This window comes from Delphinus delphis, chromosome 10 (assembly GCF_949987515.2).
Source record: "Delphinus delphis chromosome 10, mDelDel1.2, whole genome shotgun sequence".
Lineage (NCBI taxonomy): Eukaryota > Metazoa > Chordata > Mammalia > Artiodactyla > Delphinidae > Delphinus > Delphinus delphis.
Window position 1 is genome coordinate 23,076,434 of NC_082692.2, and position 17,872 is coordinate 23,094,305.

At 53.5% G+C, this 17,872-nt stretch overlaps 2 protein-coding genes and 1 pseudogene across 5 annotated transcripts; 1 reads left to right on the plus strand and 2 right to left on the minus strand.

Moving 5' to 3' along the window:
- LOC132432943 (MHC class I polypeptide-related sequence B-like) overlaps positions 1-17,872 on the minus strand; it is a 159,508-nt pseudogene that overhangs the window by 98,491 nt on the left and 43,145 nt on the right.
- CCHCR1 (coiled-coil alpha-helical rod protein 1) lies at positions 129-13,950 on the minus strand. Of its 4 annotated transcripts, none has more exons than XM_060023318.1 (18): positions 13,857-13,950; positions 12,700-12,766; positions 12,408-12,621; positions 10,349-10,652; positions 7,718-7,881; positions 7,466-7,601; positions 7,158-7,268; positions 6,795-6,944; positions 6,234-6,344; positions 5,916-6,022; positions 2,873-2,985; positions 2,659-2,704; positions 2,363-2,499; positions 2,046-2,234; positions 1,847-1,948; positions 870-1,021; positions 600-771; positions 129-383 (listed from the first exon to the last, which is right to left on the minus strand). In XM_060023318.1, exons 2-18 carry the CDS (start codon positions 12,713-12,715, stop codon positions 274-276), a joined length of 2,334 nt encoding a protein of 777 aa, XP_059879301.1. In that variant the 5' UTR covers positions 12,716-12,766; positions 13,857-13,950; the 3' UTR covers positions 129-273. The 4 variants fall into 4 exon arrangements, with proteins under 4 accessions (XP_059879301.1, XP_059879302.1, XP_059879300.1 ...); XM_060023319.1 differs by having other exon boundaries at positions 600-729; positions 12,700-12,832; positions 13,857-13,939; XM_060023317.1 differs by having other exon boundaries at positions 12,700-12,832; positions 13,857-13,939.
- On the plus strand, positions 14,239-17,544 carry TCF19 (transcription factor 19). The gene is made up of 4 exons (XM_060023328.1): positions 14,239-14,361; positions 14,783-15,346; positions 16,393-16,948; positions 17,210-17,544. Exons 2-4 carry the CDS (start codon positions 15,109-15,111, stop codon positions 17,448-17,450), a joined length of 1,035 nt encoding a protein of 344 aa, XP_059879311.1. The 5' UTR covers positions 14,239-14,361; positions 14,783-15,108; the 3' UTR covers positions 17,451-17,544.

Consider the following 17,872-nt stretch of genomic DNA (forward strand, 5'->3'; position numbering starts at 1 on the left):
CGAAAACGGAATCGTCTAGAGAAAGAGCTGTGTGGGAGACCACTTCTCATATTTCTCGGACAAGAGAGGCTGCAGGGAGAAAATTTCCTTATATTCCCAGAGAGAACTGTCCAAACAATGGCTCCTACTGCAGTCATCTTTATTGAGCCACGGGAGAATTCACAACATCTTGGCAGCTGTCCCCGAGGGCAGCTGGATGGGAAGGGAGCTGGGCTGGACGCCCTCCCCAACCCACTCCTCCTCCATCCTCATCCCTTCGGTCCTCGCAGCTGCTCAGAGACAGACAGAAGAAGAGGTCTGGATGTCTCCTTCACAAATAGCTTCCTCTTTGGAAATGGCCTCACTCAGGCCCTGCAAGTCATCGAGCAGGACAGAAAGGGATCCTGGGAAAGAAGACCCCAAGGGACAGGAGGTGGACAAGAGAAGGCTGTCACAGTCACGCCGCAGGATGTGAGGGTTATGAGGGAGAAGGCTCCTGGTCCAAGGCGGGCGTGAACAAGAGAGGCTGTGGGCCTCCAGGGGTCACAGAGAACAAGGCTCATGCATTGCAGAGTGCCTGGAGGAGAGACGCCTGAAGTCCCCCGCCATCTGTCCCTTACCTTTGATGGACTCCTTGGTGCACAGGGCCGCCGCTGGAGGCGCAGGCGCTGAAGACTCTGAGGGCCTGAGGCTGGACTCCACAGGTAACCCCTTATCCGACGGGGAAGGAAGAACTGCCAACAGTCGCTGCTGCTTGTAACGGGAGAGGAGACCCTCTTGCTGCAAGGTGGCCTGGGAAGGAGAGGGTTAAACGCCACCAAGCCCGGGCAGAGTCCCCTCCCCTTTCCACAGCTCTGCTCCCTGAGAAGAGCCCCTCCTCGGCCTCCTACCAGCATGAGGTTCTTGTCTCTCTCCAGCTCCTTCAGGCGCTGGGTCAGCCGCTGTCCCTCCTCCTTTCGGGCCTCATCCTGCAGGCGCCGCAGCTCCTGGTTCCGCTCCTTTTCCCGGGTGGCTTTGCGCTGGATCTGGCGCAGGGAGACCACTACGGGAAAGCCAGGCCACAGAGGGGACGGGTGTTGGGCAGCCTAGAGGCCATGAGGCACCGTGAAAACAAGCCTGGAAGGATGGGCAGGAACACTGGGTCCCAGCTCTGTGCCTCGGGTGAGCCACTGACACTTTGTGGCTTTCAGTCTTCCGTACAGAGGGGAGTCTGATGCTCTAGGAGCCTATGAATCTGTGAACCCAAAGTACCTCCCCCATCACTGACGCTTCCCAGAGTCCTGCAGGGGGAATCTGAATAGGGACTGGATATCAGATTTTGTGCAATTCATGTTCATTTTCTTAAAGTGTGACAATGGTATTGAGGTTACATAGGAAAATATCCTATTTGTGGGAGATGCAGCTGAACAGTCAGGATGTGTGCAACCTACTTTCAATAATTCCCCCCCAAATGTTTATATATCAATATGTGTGTATATACAGATAGATAGGAAATGGGACCAAAGGTTAGGAACCGCTGCCTCTAACCAGAGAAGGCATTTGAGCGTCCATTACCTGATTCTTTTAACTTGGCCAGGTGTCTGAAATGTTTCCCAATAAAAAGTTGGGGGTAATCGTTGCTATGAGATGTCAGACTGCCTTTGCAGAGGGGGGTGACTGGGAGGGGCTGCAGGGGATCCAGGGCTGGTCAAGTGCTCTTGCTTGAGCTGGCTATATAGGGGTGTTTACCACCTGAGAATTCATCTTCCTTGATAACTTCATGACTCGCACACTTCAAAAAAGCTTTAAAAATAAAGTTTTTAAAATAACCTCATGCCTCAACACTTCCTTCTTCCTGAAAAGCCACGTCCACCCCAGCCAATCTCACCGGCCTTGGTGTGTTCCCTGCGAGCCTCATTCAGTCTCCTTTCTGATTCTGAGAGCTGTTCCCGCAGTCGAGTCTCCACTTCGGCCACCTTCTCCTGCAGCGCTGGGGTGGAGGTGCACGTGGGGTGTCAGGCGAGCCTTGGTTCATGGTTCCCACCCCCGCCCCCACCACGGGTCTGCCCACGCCCCCTCCTGCACACCTTGCCCGTAGACCTCCTGCTGCTGGGTCAGCTCCTGCCGGAGACTGGCAGCCTCCGCCGTGCTCTCCTGCTGGCCCTGGCGAGCCGCCTCCAGCTGCAGCCCCAAACTGGCCAGGGACTCCTGGGTGCGCTGCAGCTCCTGTTCCAGCTGCTGGGCCACTTCGCTCAGCTTCTGCCGCTCCGCCTCCCCTGGGAAGACGTGGTGCCCGCTCAGGCTTCTCCGTACCCTAGACCCCAGCTCTTCCCTCTTCCTCTTCATCCCCCAGACTCAGACTTTGGCCCCGGCTCAAGCTCGGTGACTTGAGGACCAGGTGTACCTTGCTCCCGGGCCCGGCCCACCTCCTGCTGGATGATGTGGGCGCTCAGCTGCAGTTCCGTGTCCAGACGGTTCCGTTCCTCCCGCAGCTGCTCCAACTCCAGGCTCATATCCGTGGCCGGTGGGGGTCGGGGGCAGCTGAGACAGGGAAGAGAAACAGAGATGGGGGGAATCACCCAGCTGCCTGACCCCTAAGCCCCCATCCTTCCTCCATCCTCGCTTTTCTGGGTCCCAGCAACCAACACCTTAAAGCCCCACTCCTGCCCCTGATCCACCTCAAAGTGGCCCAAACTTCACCTCTCCTGGCGCAGCTGAGCAAGGGCCAGTTTTCGAGCCATCAGGCCTGGGGAAGAAAAGGCAGAGAGCAACAGAGAGGTGAGTTTGTGGAGGAGAAGAGGGAAAACAGGAGATGCCTGGACTGGTAAGGAGGAGGCAGGAGGGTGGGTGTAGGATGAGAGAGCTGGTGGGGCAGCGGGAAGGGCAGGACGCATCTGGAAGTTGCCCTACCCACCCCGAATGGTGTGGACCTTGCGGACGGCATAGCTGACTCGGCTGCTGAGGCCGGGCAGCCGGGCTGCGGCCCGCGTCACCTCCGCCACAGCGCCCTGGAGCCAGGTCTCAAAGCTGGAGAAGACACACAAAGTCATGACCCTTCAACCCCAACTTATTTCCAAAAGGACTTGATCCCCTCTATCCTGTACTGCTATGTATGCGGGGAAAGCAGGGAAGGGGAAATCAGAGCAAGGGCAAGAGAAGCTGAAGCCACGAGTAGGGGCCCCAACTCTGTGCCCTGCCAGTCGTGAAAGAAAACTGAGAGCTTAAGCCCCTTAGTGATTGTCAAATAAAAATGATGCAGTTGCTCATAAAAAAAAGCACAGCTAGGGACTTCCCTGGAGGTCCAGTGGTTAAGTCTCCGTACTTCCACTGCGGGGGGTGTGGGTTTGATCCCTGGTCGGGGAATTAAGATCCCGCATGCTGTGTGCCCCAGACAAAAAAAAAAAAAGGCGCAGCTATTTCTGGTCCCAAAACCTACATAAGCTTCTCATTTGCGTCCTTGCAATCAGTGTCTTTAAAAACAACCCTACGGTAAAAACAATAATCAGGTTCATGGGCTCACACCTTATCTGGACTCAGATGCCATCACAAAGTAAAGGGTTCAGTAACATTGATTCCATGGGGGCTAAAACAAGTGCCCTAAAGCAGGCTTATCTCTCGCTGATTTAGGCTTTTGCAGCTCCGGCCTCCAGGTGCGTCTCCAGGTTTGGGGAGTCTCCTGCCGCCATGTGCCACGTTTGGGGTGTATGAACTTATGTGCATTCTGCTATGGAACAAAGCCCATAGCTTCCATCAGTTTGCCCCAAGAAGGCATTAAATGACTGTACATCTTTTCAAGCAATGTGCTAAGCTTATTTCTCACGGTCTGCCTTTTGATCACTATTAGGTATCAGAGATCAAAGTTATCCTCTCTAACAAGTCCCTGATACCAACAAAGGCCGGGTCCACATGCTTTATCAGCTGGCTGTGCCCAGAGCAGGATCCACGTGGCTCATGGAAGTTGAGAAGTCTAAACGGGTCCCCTGGGAGGAGGGCCTATGCAGCACCGAGGGGGAAAACAAGCGGACGCCAAAGGCCGAAGGCTGTATCCCTAGCAGCACAGCAGAGATCACTTTTATCTGAAAACTGTTTGAGCGGGTGCTTCCAACACCTACTGTGGCTCTTATGAAAGCCTTTTCCTGACAGGATCTCCAAGCCACCAAGAGACTAACAAACCTGGCAACAATCCGAGCTTGGGTTGTTTTAGGCCACGTGGACTTTTTGGCAATAAATCATTAGCAAGGACCATTTCAGTAAAGTCCTGGTATCAAAGTAAAACCCTGTCCACACTGTATCTTTCTGTCTTCCTGGAGGTAGGAGGCACATGCAATGGATTGAATCTGGGCAGTAGTTCATCATAACTGGTCTCTCTAATGCCATGCACGCTTGAAATTTTTCATGAAAAATTTTTTTTTTTGGTTAAATTAGTCCTCAAGGTACAAATCCAACAGAAAGGGATGGTAGGCAAGGACCCACCCTGCATCACAATTTTTCTAAGCCAAAACTGTTGTGTGATCCATCTACAAGAGCCTCATGGTAAAAGTGAACATTTACAGAATGCAGACAGTAAGCCAGGCGCTGTGCTGAGAGCTCTCCTCAGACCGCCTCCGTGTCCCCATGTTCAAAGCCGAGGAGGGATTGTTACCTGTGCAAAGAAACCTGTGCTTCTCCTTAGAGGTCTTTCTAAAGGTTATCTAACAACAGCTGTGAAGGAAACACCTAGGAAGTTGGTATGAGAGACAGGCTTGCAATTGATTAAAAAGGAAACTGGCAGGGAGGGGGAAGGGTAAGCTGGGATGAAGTGAGAGAGTGGCATGGACTTATATATACTACCAAATGTAAAATAGATAGCTAGTGGGAAGCAGCCGCATAGCACAGGGAGATAAGCTTCGTGCTTTGTGACCACCTAGAGGGGTGGGAGGGAGACGCAAGAGGGAAGAGATATGGGGATATATGTATATGTATAGCTGATTCACTGTGTTATATAGCAGAAACTAACACACCATTGTAAAGCAATTATACTCCAAAAAAGATGTTAAAAAAATAAACAAATAAATAAATAAAGGGGGGGAAGGAAACTGCAATAAAGCGAGTCACACGAATTTTCTGGGTTCCCAGTGCATATAAAAGTTACGTTTATGCTATACTGTAGTCCATTAAGTGTGCAATAGCATTACGTCTGAAAAAACAACTAAACATTTTAAAATAGCATTAATTTTAAAACAATGCTGTTGGGAAAAAAATGGCACCAATAGACTTGCTCGACACAGAGTTGCCACAAACCTTCGATTTGTAGCAGCATCTGTGAAGTTAATAAAGCAAAGTACAATAAAAAGAGGTATACCTGTGGGTGTGCAGCTTTAAAAGAGATAGATTAAATTTTTTTCAACTCAACAGGGCATGCCTGCAAAATTTGAAACAAAGAAAGAGAGAGAGAGGGAGGGAGGGAGGGAGGGAGGGAGGGAGGGAGAGAGAAAGAGAGAAAGAGAGAAAGAGAGAAAGAAAGAAAGAAAGAGAGAAAGAAAGAGAGAAAGAGAGAAAGAAAGAGAGAAAGAGAGAAAGAAAGAGAGAAAGAGAGAAAGAAAGAGAGAAAGGAGGGAAGAAAGAAAGATCAAGTGTCCACATTCCCCATCCTCGAACAGTTCTGAAGGTGGAGACCCTCCTAGGTGCTCTATTTAGCTCAAGCCGTTACTAACTGCAAGAGGAAGTTAGTAATACCTCATCTCCAGCCAAACACGCAGTGGGTGGGAGTCATAACAAGTGACCCTGCTGTGAATATGGAGGGGGGTTGCCCCAGGAAAAAACAAACACAAAGATTTTACAGGGCTACATACCTCCAGCCCTGCATCCTCCACACGGCCAGCTTTCTAGCCCCTCTTGCCTGAGGCTCTTAAACTCCAAGATGCCCAGGAAGCTGTCCAAGCAGAAATGCTACTCCACCCACCCTGCAGCCCAGATACCTGCTGACAGCGTTCGCCACAAGCTTCAGCTGCTCTTCTGCTGTGGCTGTCTGCTGCTGCTCCCGGCGCCGGGCCTCCTGAGTGCGGCTCAGCTCCGTCTGCAGGGCCTAGGAAGGATATGGTAAAGATGGTCCCCAGAGGACTTCCCTGGCGGTCCAGTGGTTAAGACTGCTCGCTTCCACTGCAGGGGGCACAGGTCTGATCCCTGGTTCGGGGAATTAAGATCCCGCATGCCACGTGGTACAGCCAAAACAAAAGTGTCCCCCTCCCTGGGGTTTCCCTGCCCTCCCTCAGCCTCTGCCCGTCTCAGACACTGACCTTGGCACCCATCCGCTCTACCTCCACCTCTGCAGCTTTGTCCTGCAGGGAGCGCTGCAGGATGGCCTGCTCCTGGCACTGGGTTTTGACTCCTTCCTGGAGCTCGGCCACCTGGGGGAGGAGAGGAGGCAGGTCTAGAGCCAAAGCTGTAGGGGAGGCGCTGGGAAGGAAGGGGCAGGGGCAGGGGTCTCTGAAAGAAGGCCACACATGGAGACAGTAAGCCCGGGTTCCTAAGAATGGAGTCTGGGTCCAGGTTTCCTTCCAGAAGCATGTTCCCCGTGCCCACACCTTAAGGAACTACCCTGTGACCAACCCACCAGGACCCGTGGCCAGCCTCTGCCCGTGGCACCCACCCATCCTTGGACACTGTCACCTTCTGGGGGAGGCCGGCCCACCTCACCAAATGTAAGCCTCATGAGAGCAGGTCCTTGTCAGCCTTTGCTCAGGGCTGTGCTGCCAGCATGTGGGAACCACCCAAGTATTTGGTGAATAAATGCCACCCCTCCTGTAAGGAGCAGAGAGCTGGGGGAGAGCATGGGGAGAAGGAGGGTGCCAGGCGACCTGTCCCTTCAGCTGCCCCACACGGTCTCTGTGCTCCAGCTCCTGGGCCTTCAGCTGCACCATGAGGGAAAACACCTTCTCCCGCCAGCGCTTCAGTAGGGACTGGCGCTTCTTGGTGAACTCGGGCTCCAGGCAGTCTGAAGGCTGAACCTGAGGGTGGAGGAAGTGGGGACAGTGTGGGCTCCTGGGGGTGCAGAGGAAGGAGGTGGGTTTTACTTCTTCTGTCCTGCCCAGGCATCAGGAGCCAGAGCAAGAAGAGGCGTTCAGGGGAAGAAAGACGCGGGCAGGTTCTAGGAGCGGCACCCCAACCCCTCCCATGCACAGGGGGCACCCGGGGGTGAGGGGCCTGGGCCAGGGGCCTACCCTCCGGGCCAGCTCCTCCTCCTGCATGCAGAGGATGTGCGTGAGGCTCTGCACGCGCACCTGCAGCAGCTCTGTGGTGGTGTGCAGGCCGGCCCGGTCCTCCCGCAGGTGCTTCGGGCGGGGTCGGGGGAGAGAGAGAGAGAGGACAGCTACCTCTTGCCAGGTCTCCCAGTGGCCCTCGGGCGGCGGCCAGTCCGTGTGCCCCTTGACAGCACTGCCTTCTCTCCCGGGGACTGTGCTCTTCTCCAGGGCCCCCTCGCCCAGGACCTGAGCCCTCACGTCCCACCCCATGCCCAGCACTCTCTCACCTGCACGGTTTCTAGAAGCTCCTGTCGCTCTGATTCCCACATCTGACTGTGGACCTCGGGAGGGACCTGCTCCCCCACGTACCTCCTTAGGTTCTCAACCAAGGTCACCTGAGCCTCCAAATCCTCTTGGGTCTTGCTAGGGTTGGGGTGGGAACAGGGTAGCCATCGGGGGGCACCCTGGAGACCCAGCCCACCCACCAACCCACCGAATGCCAGACCAACTGCCCTTCGGTCACCCACCCGCCCACTCACCTCAGCTGCTTCCGCAGCAGCTCGGCCTCCCTCTGGGCCGCAGCCAGCTCTTCGGCTTCTCCTGACCTCCTGGTTTCCAGACTACTCAGAGACTTCTCCAGGCCCCCAGCTTTGCTAGTCAAACTGGAAAGAGCCTCCCGGTGAGCCTGTGTCAGGGAGGAGAGCTGTGGAGAGAAGGGAGGGCTCAGCAGGGGCCAGCTCGCCCACACCTGGACCTTCCAAATCCGCCCTCTGCTTTGGCCCTGCCCTTCACTCCCACTTTCTGTGACCTTGGACAAGCACCCAAGAAATCGCCCAACTGTGCACAGCAAAACGGAGACCATCCTTGGTGCCTCACTCCCCACCACCCTCCAACCCACCAGCAGCTCCTGTCAGGTCTCCCACCAAAACATTGTCACTTCTCTCCACATCCAGTGCCACCGACCTGAGGCAACCCACCCTCACCTCTGGCCTGGACAATGGCAACCATCTCCTGACCGGTCTTAGAAGCCTCCAGTGGCTTACCACAGCGTTCAGACCGGCTTCCTCCCTGGGCCTGTGAAACCTGTCGTGTCTTGGCCTCTGCCTGCTTCTCTGAGCTCTGTCCTGTTTCTCCCACTGCCCACTCTGCTCCAGCCACAGTGCTCTCCCACCGTCCCCCAAACAAGTCTGCTCTTTCCCACCTCAGAGTCTACCTGGAGGCTTGGCTTCCCCCAGCTCCTCAGATCTCAGTGATGCCGCCTCGTGGGGAAGGCCTCCCCAGACCGCTAATCCTTACCCAGCACCTGTGCTGTCCTATCACCTGTTCGTGCCCTTCCTGCACTTCTTATCATTATGAAATGATCCTGCTTCTGCACGTGCTTACTGTCTGCTTCCCCCCATCCAGAAGGAAGCCCTAGGAAGGCAGGGAGCTTGTCCTTTTCTCACAGCACCACCAACAGTGGTTAAGGGTGTCAGATACGCTGAAAGAGTCACGGTTCGGCTGGTGAAGGAGGGGAAGTGGCTGCCCTCACTTCCAGTCTGCCCGCCTCTAGCCCTATCTCTATACCATAGTCACTGTGAGCTTTTTGAACACGAATCACAAAACTGGTCCTTTTACATATAAAATATAAATCTGATCATGTCATTTCCCTGTTAAAACCTTTCAGCGGTTACCCATTGCTCTTGAGGTAAAGTATAAAGTTGAACAGGCCCAAGGCCTCACACTCCACCCCAACACCCAGAGCCCCTCTCATCGCCTGCACTCAGGCCCCTCTGGCCTCCTCCCGTTCACATCTACTTGCAGCCAAGTGTCACACCAGCCCCCAACACCTCCCCACATGCCTGCCCACCAGCCAACACCTATTTATTTATTTATTTATTTATTTATAGCTGTATTGGGTCTTCGTTGCCGTGTACGGGTCCCCTCCAGCTGCGGCCAGCGGGGGCCACTCCTCGCCACCGCACACGGGCCTCTCATTGCGGTGGCCCCTCCCACTGCAGAGCATGGACTCTAGGCACATGGGCCTCAGCAGTTGTGGCTCGCGGGCTCCAGAGCGAAGGCTCAGTAGCTGTGGCGCATGGGCCCAGCTGCTCCGCGGCATGTGGGATCCTCCCAGACCAGGGCTCGAACCCATGTCCCCTGCACTGGCAGACGGACTCCCAACCACTGCAGCACCGCCAATTCCTATTTAACACAAATGTCAACTTCTTATCATTAAGCATCTTTCATGAAACTAAAGGCTCTTTATATTTTTCTTTGAATGATCTCCTCTGTCCATTTTCTGCCTGGACTGCTGTCTTTCTCTTCTTGATTTCTAGGCACACGTTATATAGTAGGGATATTAGCTTTTTCTTGTGATATGACCTGGAAATATTCTTCTATAGTTTATCACCCTTTAATTTTACTTTTATTTTGTCATTCCTAAGTTTGGTATTATAAAGTCAATATATCAATCTTTTCTTTAATGGCTCTGGATTTTGATTCATAGGTAGAAAGGTTTCCCCATTCCCAGGTTATAAAGGAATTCACCCATATTTTCTTCCAATATCTTTATGGTTTCATTTCCTAACACGTCGACTGGTTAAGGTGGCCTTCCCAAACCCCCAGACCAGTCAGGGCTCCTTTGTCCTTCTCCTTCATGGCTCTTTTCCCAATTGCAATTAATTAATTAGAATTAAATTACGCATTGAATGTGTGTATCCCCCACTAGGCTGTCAGCTCCACCCACAAGGGCAGACAGTTGTCTGATTTGCTCACCCCAGTGTCCAGGCTCTTGTCTCAGGGATGGCAAAGAGTAAGCACGGATAAATGCTTGCTGACTGCATAATCGCCCCTTCCCAGTCCACCTTAGGACCCCACTCCCACCTCCCTCACTCTCCCTCCCACAGTGTTCCCAGATGAACTGGGTACCTGGAGTAAAGTAGAAAGACAAACTACTTCCTACTGGAAAAGGAAGAGGGCTTCAAGTGGTGGGAGGTCTCCTGAGTCCTGGCGGAAAAGGGCAATCTGAATAAGACCAACACATCCAAGTTCTCCCTCTTTCCAGGTCACCTGTTTCTTTCACCTTCAGCAAACATCCATCACCCTTTTCTGCAATGCCTGCTCTTTGCTGGGGAGCTCCTGCCCAGCTCACCACTGTGCAGCTGAACCCTTACCAGGCCCACATTCACCTGCTCTTGGTGCAGCCTCCGAACGTCCTCCAGCTCCCGCTGGCTCCCTTCTTCCAGGTTCTTCCGGACAACCTCGGCCCCAGCCAGGGCAGCACGCAGGCCCTCGGCCTCAGCGCGGCCAGCCTTCTCTGCCCGTGCCAGTGCCTCCAGCTCCATGGCCTGGGCCTCCAACCTCATCTTCTGCTGCAGCGAGGTCTCCCGCAGCACCCGGACCTCCTCCTCGAGCCGCCGCAGCTCTCGCAGCTGCCGAGAGATCAGCTCAGCCTGCTGGCTCAGGGCCTGCGACCCCGCCAGCTCCACGGACCTTCAAAGACAGGTTAGCACAGGTGAGACCTGTCTCTGGTGCTGGGAGGGTGGCCAAGGCATAAATGGAGACAGGAGGAGCAGAGGATCCCTCTGCTCCCATATGGGGAGATGGCAGGGGATGAAGCTGGGCCATGGGGATCTCTGCACTTCCGTCACCATCATCATTGACAACAGTCCTACTAAGCGTATCTGGGCCCACAGGACCTAAAGGCTGAGTTCATGGAACATGACCTCTCTCGAGGACAATATACAGGCAGATGTGTTCAACATCAGATGTGCACATCGTTAGGCCACACGTTCTGAACTGGAGAAGCTGGAAGGACACTCAGAGATTTCTGAATTCGGATTTAAGGGCAAGGAAAAGTTGGATGGAGGTGGAGAGAGAGGTCATGGCAACGAGTATCAATATGGTGAGTCCAGGCACCAGTTAAAATCGTTTACCGAGTGTTAGGTACACCACATGAGAAGTCTGAGAGTGCAGTACCTCGATAAATTACATAGTCCCAACCGCTGACGAGCACAGTCTACTGGCGTCACACAAAGTTGAAACCAGCTTACAACATGGCTCTTGACACAGCTCCCTCACTGAGGCCCAGAACCACAGCATTTTCTTTTTCTTAATTTTAATTTCTTTTGGCCGCACCATGCAGCTTGCAGGATCTTAGCTCCCTGACCAGGGGCTGAACCTGTGCCCTTGGCAGTGAAAGCAGAGTCCTAACCACTGGACCGCCAGGGAATTCCCCAACACCTTTTTTAAGTGGCAGAGATCTGTAGCCTAGAGAAATGAGGTGACTGGCCAAAGGACCCCTAGCTGGTAGCCAAATTAGTCACAAAGAGTCTCTGTCTCCTGACACTCACTCCAATGCTCCCCTTTCGTCATTATGCTCCTTTCCCCTTGATGGGGTCCAAGGCAGACTCACATGCTATCCACTCAAGAACAAAATGGCAGGATGATGTTCCAGTACATTTGGAAAAGACACACATGAAACAACAAGAATAAGAACTTTCACAGACAACAAATTGACAGACGGCATGGTCAGCTCCGTCAGAATGAATCTATACTACCACAGCACACGGTCTGTACTCCCAGCCCGTACTTCTTCAGCCTGCCTTATACTACACTTAATACAATCAGCCGTGGGTCAACCTATCTCTTCCTTTAGGATTTAAAATTCTTTGATAGGGGCTTCCCTAGTGGCGCAGTGGTAAAGAATCCGCCTGCTAAGGCAGGGGACACGGGTTCGAGCCCTGCTCCAGGAAGATCCCACATGCCGCGGAGCAACTAAGCCCGTGTGCCACAACTACTGAGCCTGCGCTCTAGAGCCCACGAGCCACAACTACTGAGCCCGCGCACCTACAGCCCGTGCTCCGCAAGAGAAGCCACTGCAATGAGAAGCCCACACACCGTGACGAAGAGTAGCCCCCATTCACTGCAACTAGAGAAAGCCTGTGCACAACAACAAAGGCCAACACAGTCAAAAACAAAATAAATAAATAGATAAATTCGTTAAAAAAAAATTATCAAAAATAAAATAAAATTCCTTGATATCAGGATCTCTCTTATTTATTTTTGTTATCCTTGTCCCTAGCATCTAGCACACGCTATTATTTATGCATTGTAGGCAACAACAACTGCTTATATAAAAATGAATAAATTATGGAACTAAGGGCTGAAATAGGGTAAGGAATCTATTTCAGGGAAGAAGCGCCACTGGCAAGCAAGCCCAAGAAAACAGCAACATTAGATCTGTACCTGCCTCTCCACCCTGGCTCCTGCCCTTTGCCAGAAACTTCCTGTCCCCACATGGTCACTTGAGGTCTCTGGTTATCTGGCCGCCTCTCTAAGACATCTTGATGGGCTGGGGGCTGAACCAGGGGAATGTCTGAGACCCATCTGGGAGCCATTCTTGGCAGAGTTGGAAAGGGCCGAACTTGGAAGTGGGATGGGGGAATCAGCCCAGTGGAACCTGAAGAATCATAAGGACAAAGATGGTCAGTTTCCCAGGGAGACATAATCACCAGCCCCCTTGCCAGGTCCCACTGACCTGAAGGTCGAAACATTTCCACATTATTTGAAGTCTCTAGAGTCTGTGTCCAGCCATCTATGCTCCCCTGGACAATAGGAGAAACAAGGACACTCCAATTCAATTTTCAGGCCACCTTCCAAAGAGAGAGCCCCTACAATAACAAAGTCATAATCCTTAAATAACAGCCAGGTCCATCTGACTCTTAGCTCCTCTTATCCTACTTCCCAAAAGAAGTAGGAAATACCCAAAGAGCACTTGCTTGTCTCAATCTGGTTCCCGATAGGACTGTGGCCACAGCCATGAGATGGAGAGAATGTACTGAGACAGGCTGAGAGAGGCTTTGGTTTTACTCATACTTTTAGAATTCTGGGCAGTGCCTTTACCGTCCTCCTTAAGTTTCTACAGTCTCTGCCTTCCCTGGATGGAGGTGAGAAAGGACGTATGTAGTACAGAGGCTGTGAGCCCAATCTCCAGAGTTCTCTCCATGGCTCACCAAGGCCTTGGGGAAGCCCATCCAGACACCACCAAGCCATGACTCCTGGGTCCTTCCCTATCAAAGCGCTGGCCCAATGCCTGGCCCCTGATGAATGTGGCCACATGTAGGGCAGGACGCCTACCCAGGACCCCCGGGGAATCCAGGCGGCCTAGACCCCTTGGCAGAAAAGCCGGCTTCCTGACGTCGCATCCAAACCCTTCCAGCAACCTTCCTCTCAGTTTCTCTCTATTGCCTCCTCAGCTTCCATCCCTGTCGCCCACCCACCTCTCCAGAGTCCTAGAGCAGAGAGAGGGGTCTTTAAGATCTCCCCACCCTGCCACCCGAATTCATCTATTTTTCCCCCAATCTGGGATTCCTATCCCTCCCTACAACCTAATTTGCTTTCATCCTGAAGAAATTATTCTGGCCCCTCACTCTCTCATCTTCCAATAGCCTGCTCTCCCTTCCTCCTCTCCCCCAGATATGAGTCTTCGCCCTGCTGGACGCTGAGCTCTAAGGCTGTTCGGACCACCTCATTTGTTCCTTTGCCCTGCCCTTGCACCCCTCCACCCTATGGATCCCTGAACCCACCCCCGTACCCCCTCTCAGCCCCTTCCCGCCCCCAACCGACTCTTCCCGAAGGCCCCTTACCCGGCGCGAGAGACCCCCCCCACCAGCCCTTTGGCCACACCCCCTATACCTAGCTCCCGGGCGCGGCCTCGACCCCTGACAGCGCCTGCGCAAAGCGGGCAGGTTGGCGGGACGCTCTAAAACCTACAAGGCTACCACCCCGGAAGGAGGAGAAGAGGTGCACGCAGGCGCAGTAGTGTCTAAAGCCTGGCCCAATTAAGGCGTTGGGGGCACCTCCGAGCCCTGGCAGCTCCGCCCAACTCCGGGAACCCGGGAAAACTTGTGAACTAATCAGAAAAAGCGGAAGGCGGGAGATCGGGGACCCTCCCAGCTCGTCGCCCAATGGAAAGGAGGAGGGCAAACGAAATGGCCAATAAGAAACGGCAAGGGGGGCGGGCTCGCTCGGCGGGAGGTTCGGACCCGGGAATTCCGAAGGCGGGGTCGGCGCTGCCCGCGCGCGGAGGCCGCGCCCCTCCTGGCCCTGGTTTCCTCGCTGTCAAACAGCCGCAGGAGCACCAACCCCGGCCGAGCTGGCACTGCCTGGAGAGGGGACCATTCCGAGACTGCACCGCGCGGTAGATACGAACCTGGGCTGGGGCGGGGAGGGAAAAGGCTGGGTTTGCCTTGCATCATCCCGGGAGCCCTTTCTTCTGTTTTTATCCCACCGGAGAAGTCGGTAAGCAAGGGTTTAGATCCACTTTACTGGAGAACGTTAGAGACCCGTGTGCACTGCCTTTTGAGGGGTGACAGTGGATACACTTCCCACTGGGGTTCAAGCCAACTAGTTTTGAGAGAGGGATTGGCCAGAAGAGTGAGGCGTGGGCTAGCAGGTGGGTTACTCTATTTGGATCAGCAGGTTTTACAGGAAGAAGCTTCTCTTCTCCAAATTACAGAGGTGACAAGTTAATATCATACAGAAGCAGTCCCTACCCTCACCCCCACACCTACAGTTCGAATTTCCCTAGAAGCTGCCTAACGTATTGTTGCCTTGCACAGATCGAAGGCTCCTGGAATACTTAGCAGCCTGAGGATTCGATTCAGGTTCGTACCACAAGACGCCTTCATTTTTGCACTACACTGGGACCTTCACCAAACTTTTCAGTTGCAAAGCTGCTGACAGACAATTTTGCATCGCGTCCTAGGCTCCTTGCACTCTGAATTTGCCCTACTCAGGGAGTGTGCTCAAAGTTGAAATTGCACAGAGGACAGCTCAAGTTTGCATCAGACGGAAAGTGAACTTAGGCCAGATGTGCATGGCCCAGTGAGTGGGAAAGGTGATGGATTCCTAAAGTGGAAGAGGTGGTTTGGAGGGGGCACCGCCCATGCTGCCTTGCTTCCAGCTGCTGCGCATAGGGGGCGGCAAGGGTGGCGATCTCTACACCTTCCACCCCCCAAGTGGGGCTGGCTGCACCTACCGCTTGGGCTGCAGGGCCGATCTCTGTGATGTGGCCCTGCGGCCCCAGCAGGAGCCCGGCTTCATCTCTGGAGTCCATGCGGAGCTGCACGCTGAACGCCGGGGTGACGACTGGAGGGTCAGCCTGGAGAACCATAGCAGCCAAGGTGAGGAGTGAGCAGAGCAGCCTTATGCCTGGGCAGTTGCAGTTCTGGGCTGGAATGACCGAGTCTCCACAGGGACTCTGCCTGCCTCCCAAACTCGCCATCAGTTTGGATGGATGGTTGTCATCCAGACCCGTCTTCCCACCAGAAATGTGCAGTGTCAGATATTGTGGGGCTGACCCTGTTTAGCTCTTAGAGGGGCTGGGAGGTAGATCCAGGGCCTGCAGTATCAGTGGGGTTGTTCTGGGGCCACTGGGGGACAAGCTCAGACTTGACTAAGTTTCCAGATTTGTTTAGGCACCTTGTCCTTGGCTTAGGGCAGTAATATGTTGAATTATGTCTTAATGATCTGGACATGTGTCTTACTCCCTGACTTGGAGGTAGTTAAGTCAGCCTCAGAAGGCCTGGGTTCGCATCTCAGTGCTGCTACTGGCACCTGGCAGTATCACTCAGGCCTGTCACTTCACCTTTTTAGATCTTAGTTTCCTCTTAGGTAGAATGTAAATCTTTGTAAGGTCCATTTTTGGGGAGTGCTGTGGGGATTGGATATAGTGGCCAACATTCATTTAGTGCTTACTATTATGAGACAAGAACATTTTAAGGGCATTAAATGTAGGTGAGCACAAATACCCCACTTTACAGACAAGGAAAATGAGGCATAAAGAAGCTAACTTGTCCAGGGTCACATGGCTGGTAAGTGGTGGAGCTTGGATTTGAACCCAATCTGAGCTATGCTGATTAGTACTAAGTTGGAACTGAGTGAAAGTGGGCATCTCTGAGAATTGGACCTCAGTGAATTGAGGGAAGGAGTTCATTCCCTCCATGTGCCCTGGGAGAGGGCATAAGAAAAATAAACTCATTCCCAACTCACAAGGAGTTTCATATCTGATGTCACCTGCTGAGAGATTTAGAATGTGAGAATTTGATGACAGGTGTCATGTTCTTCCTCATGTTCCCCAGAAAACCAGACAGGACCAGATTTCTCCACTTCTGACCTGTCATTTGTTTTTGTCGTTCTCTGTATTTGTCTGGTGCCCCACAATCAACAGGGACTTTGGTCAATAATGTCCGACTCCCAAGGGGTCACAGGCTGGAGTTGAGTGATGGTGACCTTCTGACCTTTGGCCCTGAAGGGCCCCCAGAAACCAGCCCCTCAGAGTTCTACTTGTTTCAGCAAGTCCGAGTCAAACCTCAAGATTTTGCTGCCATTACTACCCCACGGTCTAGGGGAGAAGAGGGAACCGGGGTTGGTTTCCGGCCCATGCTGCCCTCCCAGGGGGCTCCACAGCGCCCCCTCAGCACCCTCTCCCCTGCCCCCAAAGCCACGCTGATCCTCAACTCCATTGGCAGCCTCAGCAAGCTCCACTCCCAGCCCCTCACCTTCTCACGGAGTGGGGGTGGGCCACAGAGCCTGCCTGTTCCCACTCCAGCTGGGGAAGTGGGGACAACCCCTTCTGTCCCACCCCCAAGAAACCGGAGGAAATCAGCTCACCGCGTGCTGGCGGAACTGGATGATGAGAGAGAGGCTCCCAAGAGCCCCCCACCAGTCCTTATGGAGCCCAGGAAGAAACTCCGTGTAGAGAAAACCCCACCGACACCCAGTGGGTAAGTGGAGAGAACTTTGTCTCGTTATTTCACTGCCTTTGGATTCTTTTAGAGCCCTAGGCTGGGAGGTAGCTCTCTGCTTGGGGGATGGGGATGGGAGATGGAACAGAGGTTGGAATGACAAGACCTGGGTTAGTTCTTCTAACCAGATTCACCTTTAGTCTAGTGAATCTATATAGGTTCACTCTGCAGTTATCCAGGGGAAAGTTCTAGGCTCCTGCAGGTTTCCAGTGACCCTGGTTTTTGTGTCACTTTCTTCAGAAATCGACGTGGGCGTCCTCGGAAACACCCAGTGAGCAACCCCAGGGCTCCCCCTGCAGTTGGGGGCGGGGAGCACTGTGCAGCCCCTTGTTGCTGCCTACCCCAAGAAGAGACAGTAGCCTGGGTTCAGTGTGATGCTTGTGACATCTGGTTCCATGTGGCCTGTGTTGGTTGCAGCATCCAGGCTGCCAGGGAGGCCGACTTCCAGTGCCCAGGCTGTCGTGTAGGCATCCAGACCTAAGGCCCACCACCAAAGCACCAGAGGACAGAGCTGGCACCTCCAGGACATGGGTGGACACTGGGGTGCCAATGGGTCCTAAGAGATGCCCTCTTCTTCCCTTGCCTCTCTAGGAGGGAATAACTACAGGGGAAGGGGCCATTCCTATGGATTATCAATTCAAGGCCTGGAGCGGGCCCTCATGGCCAAGGTAACAGAAGAGATGGCTTCCTGCCAAAGATATTGCTGCCTCCAGGAAGTTGCCAGTGAGCTGGAAATTCCTGCTTGTCACAAGCTGTAGGTCCTTGTTGTCATGGACACTAGAATGTCTGGTCAAGAGAACCCATCAATTGCAGAGGTCATGCCTGGGAAGTTATAAGCCTCAGACTTGAACAAGCAAGTTCTAAATGTTCTTGATGGCATCGCCTAAGGCATCTCTGGGAAAA

Bases quoted from the DNA above. Each gene is read 5' to 3' on its own strand.
- TCF19 (XM_060023328.1), top strand. From the start codon at position 15,109: ATGCTGCCTTGCTTCCAGCTGCTGCGCATAGGGGGCGGCAAGGGTGGC. The intron at 15,347-16,392 runs GTGAGGAGTGAG...CACAATCAACAG, and splicing joins GGAGAACCATAGCAGCCAAG to GGACTTTGGTCAATAATGTC. The intron at 16,949-17,209 runs GTAAGTGGAGAG...CACTTTCTTCAG, and splicing joins ACCCCACCGACACCCAGTGG to AAATCGACGTGGGCGTCCTC.
- CCHCR1 (XM_060023318.1), bottom strand. The intron at 7,269-7,465 runs GTGAGAGAGTGC...CCCCGCCCGAAG, and splicing joins AGCTTCTAGAAACCGTGCAG to CACCTGCGGGAGGACCGGGC. The intron at 772-869 runs GTAGGAGGCCGA...TCTCCTTCCCAG, and splicing joins GAGACAAGAACCTCATGCTG to GCCACCTTGCAGCAAGAGGG.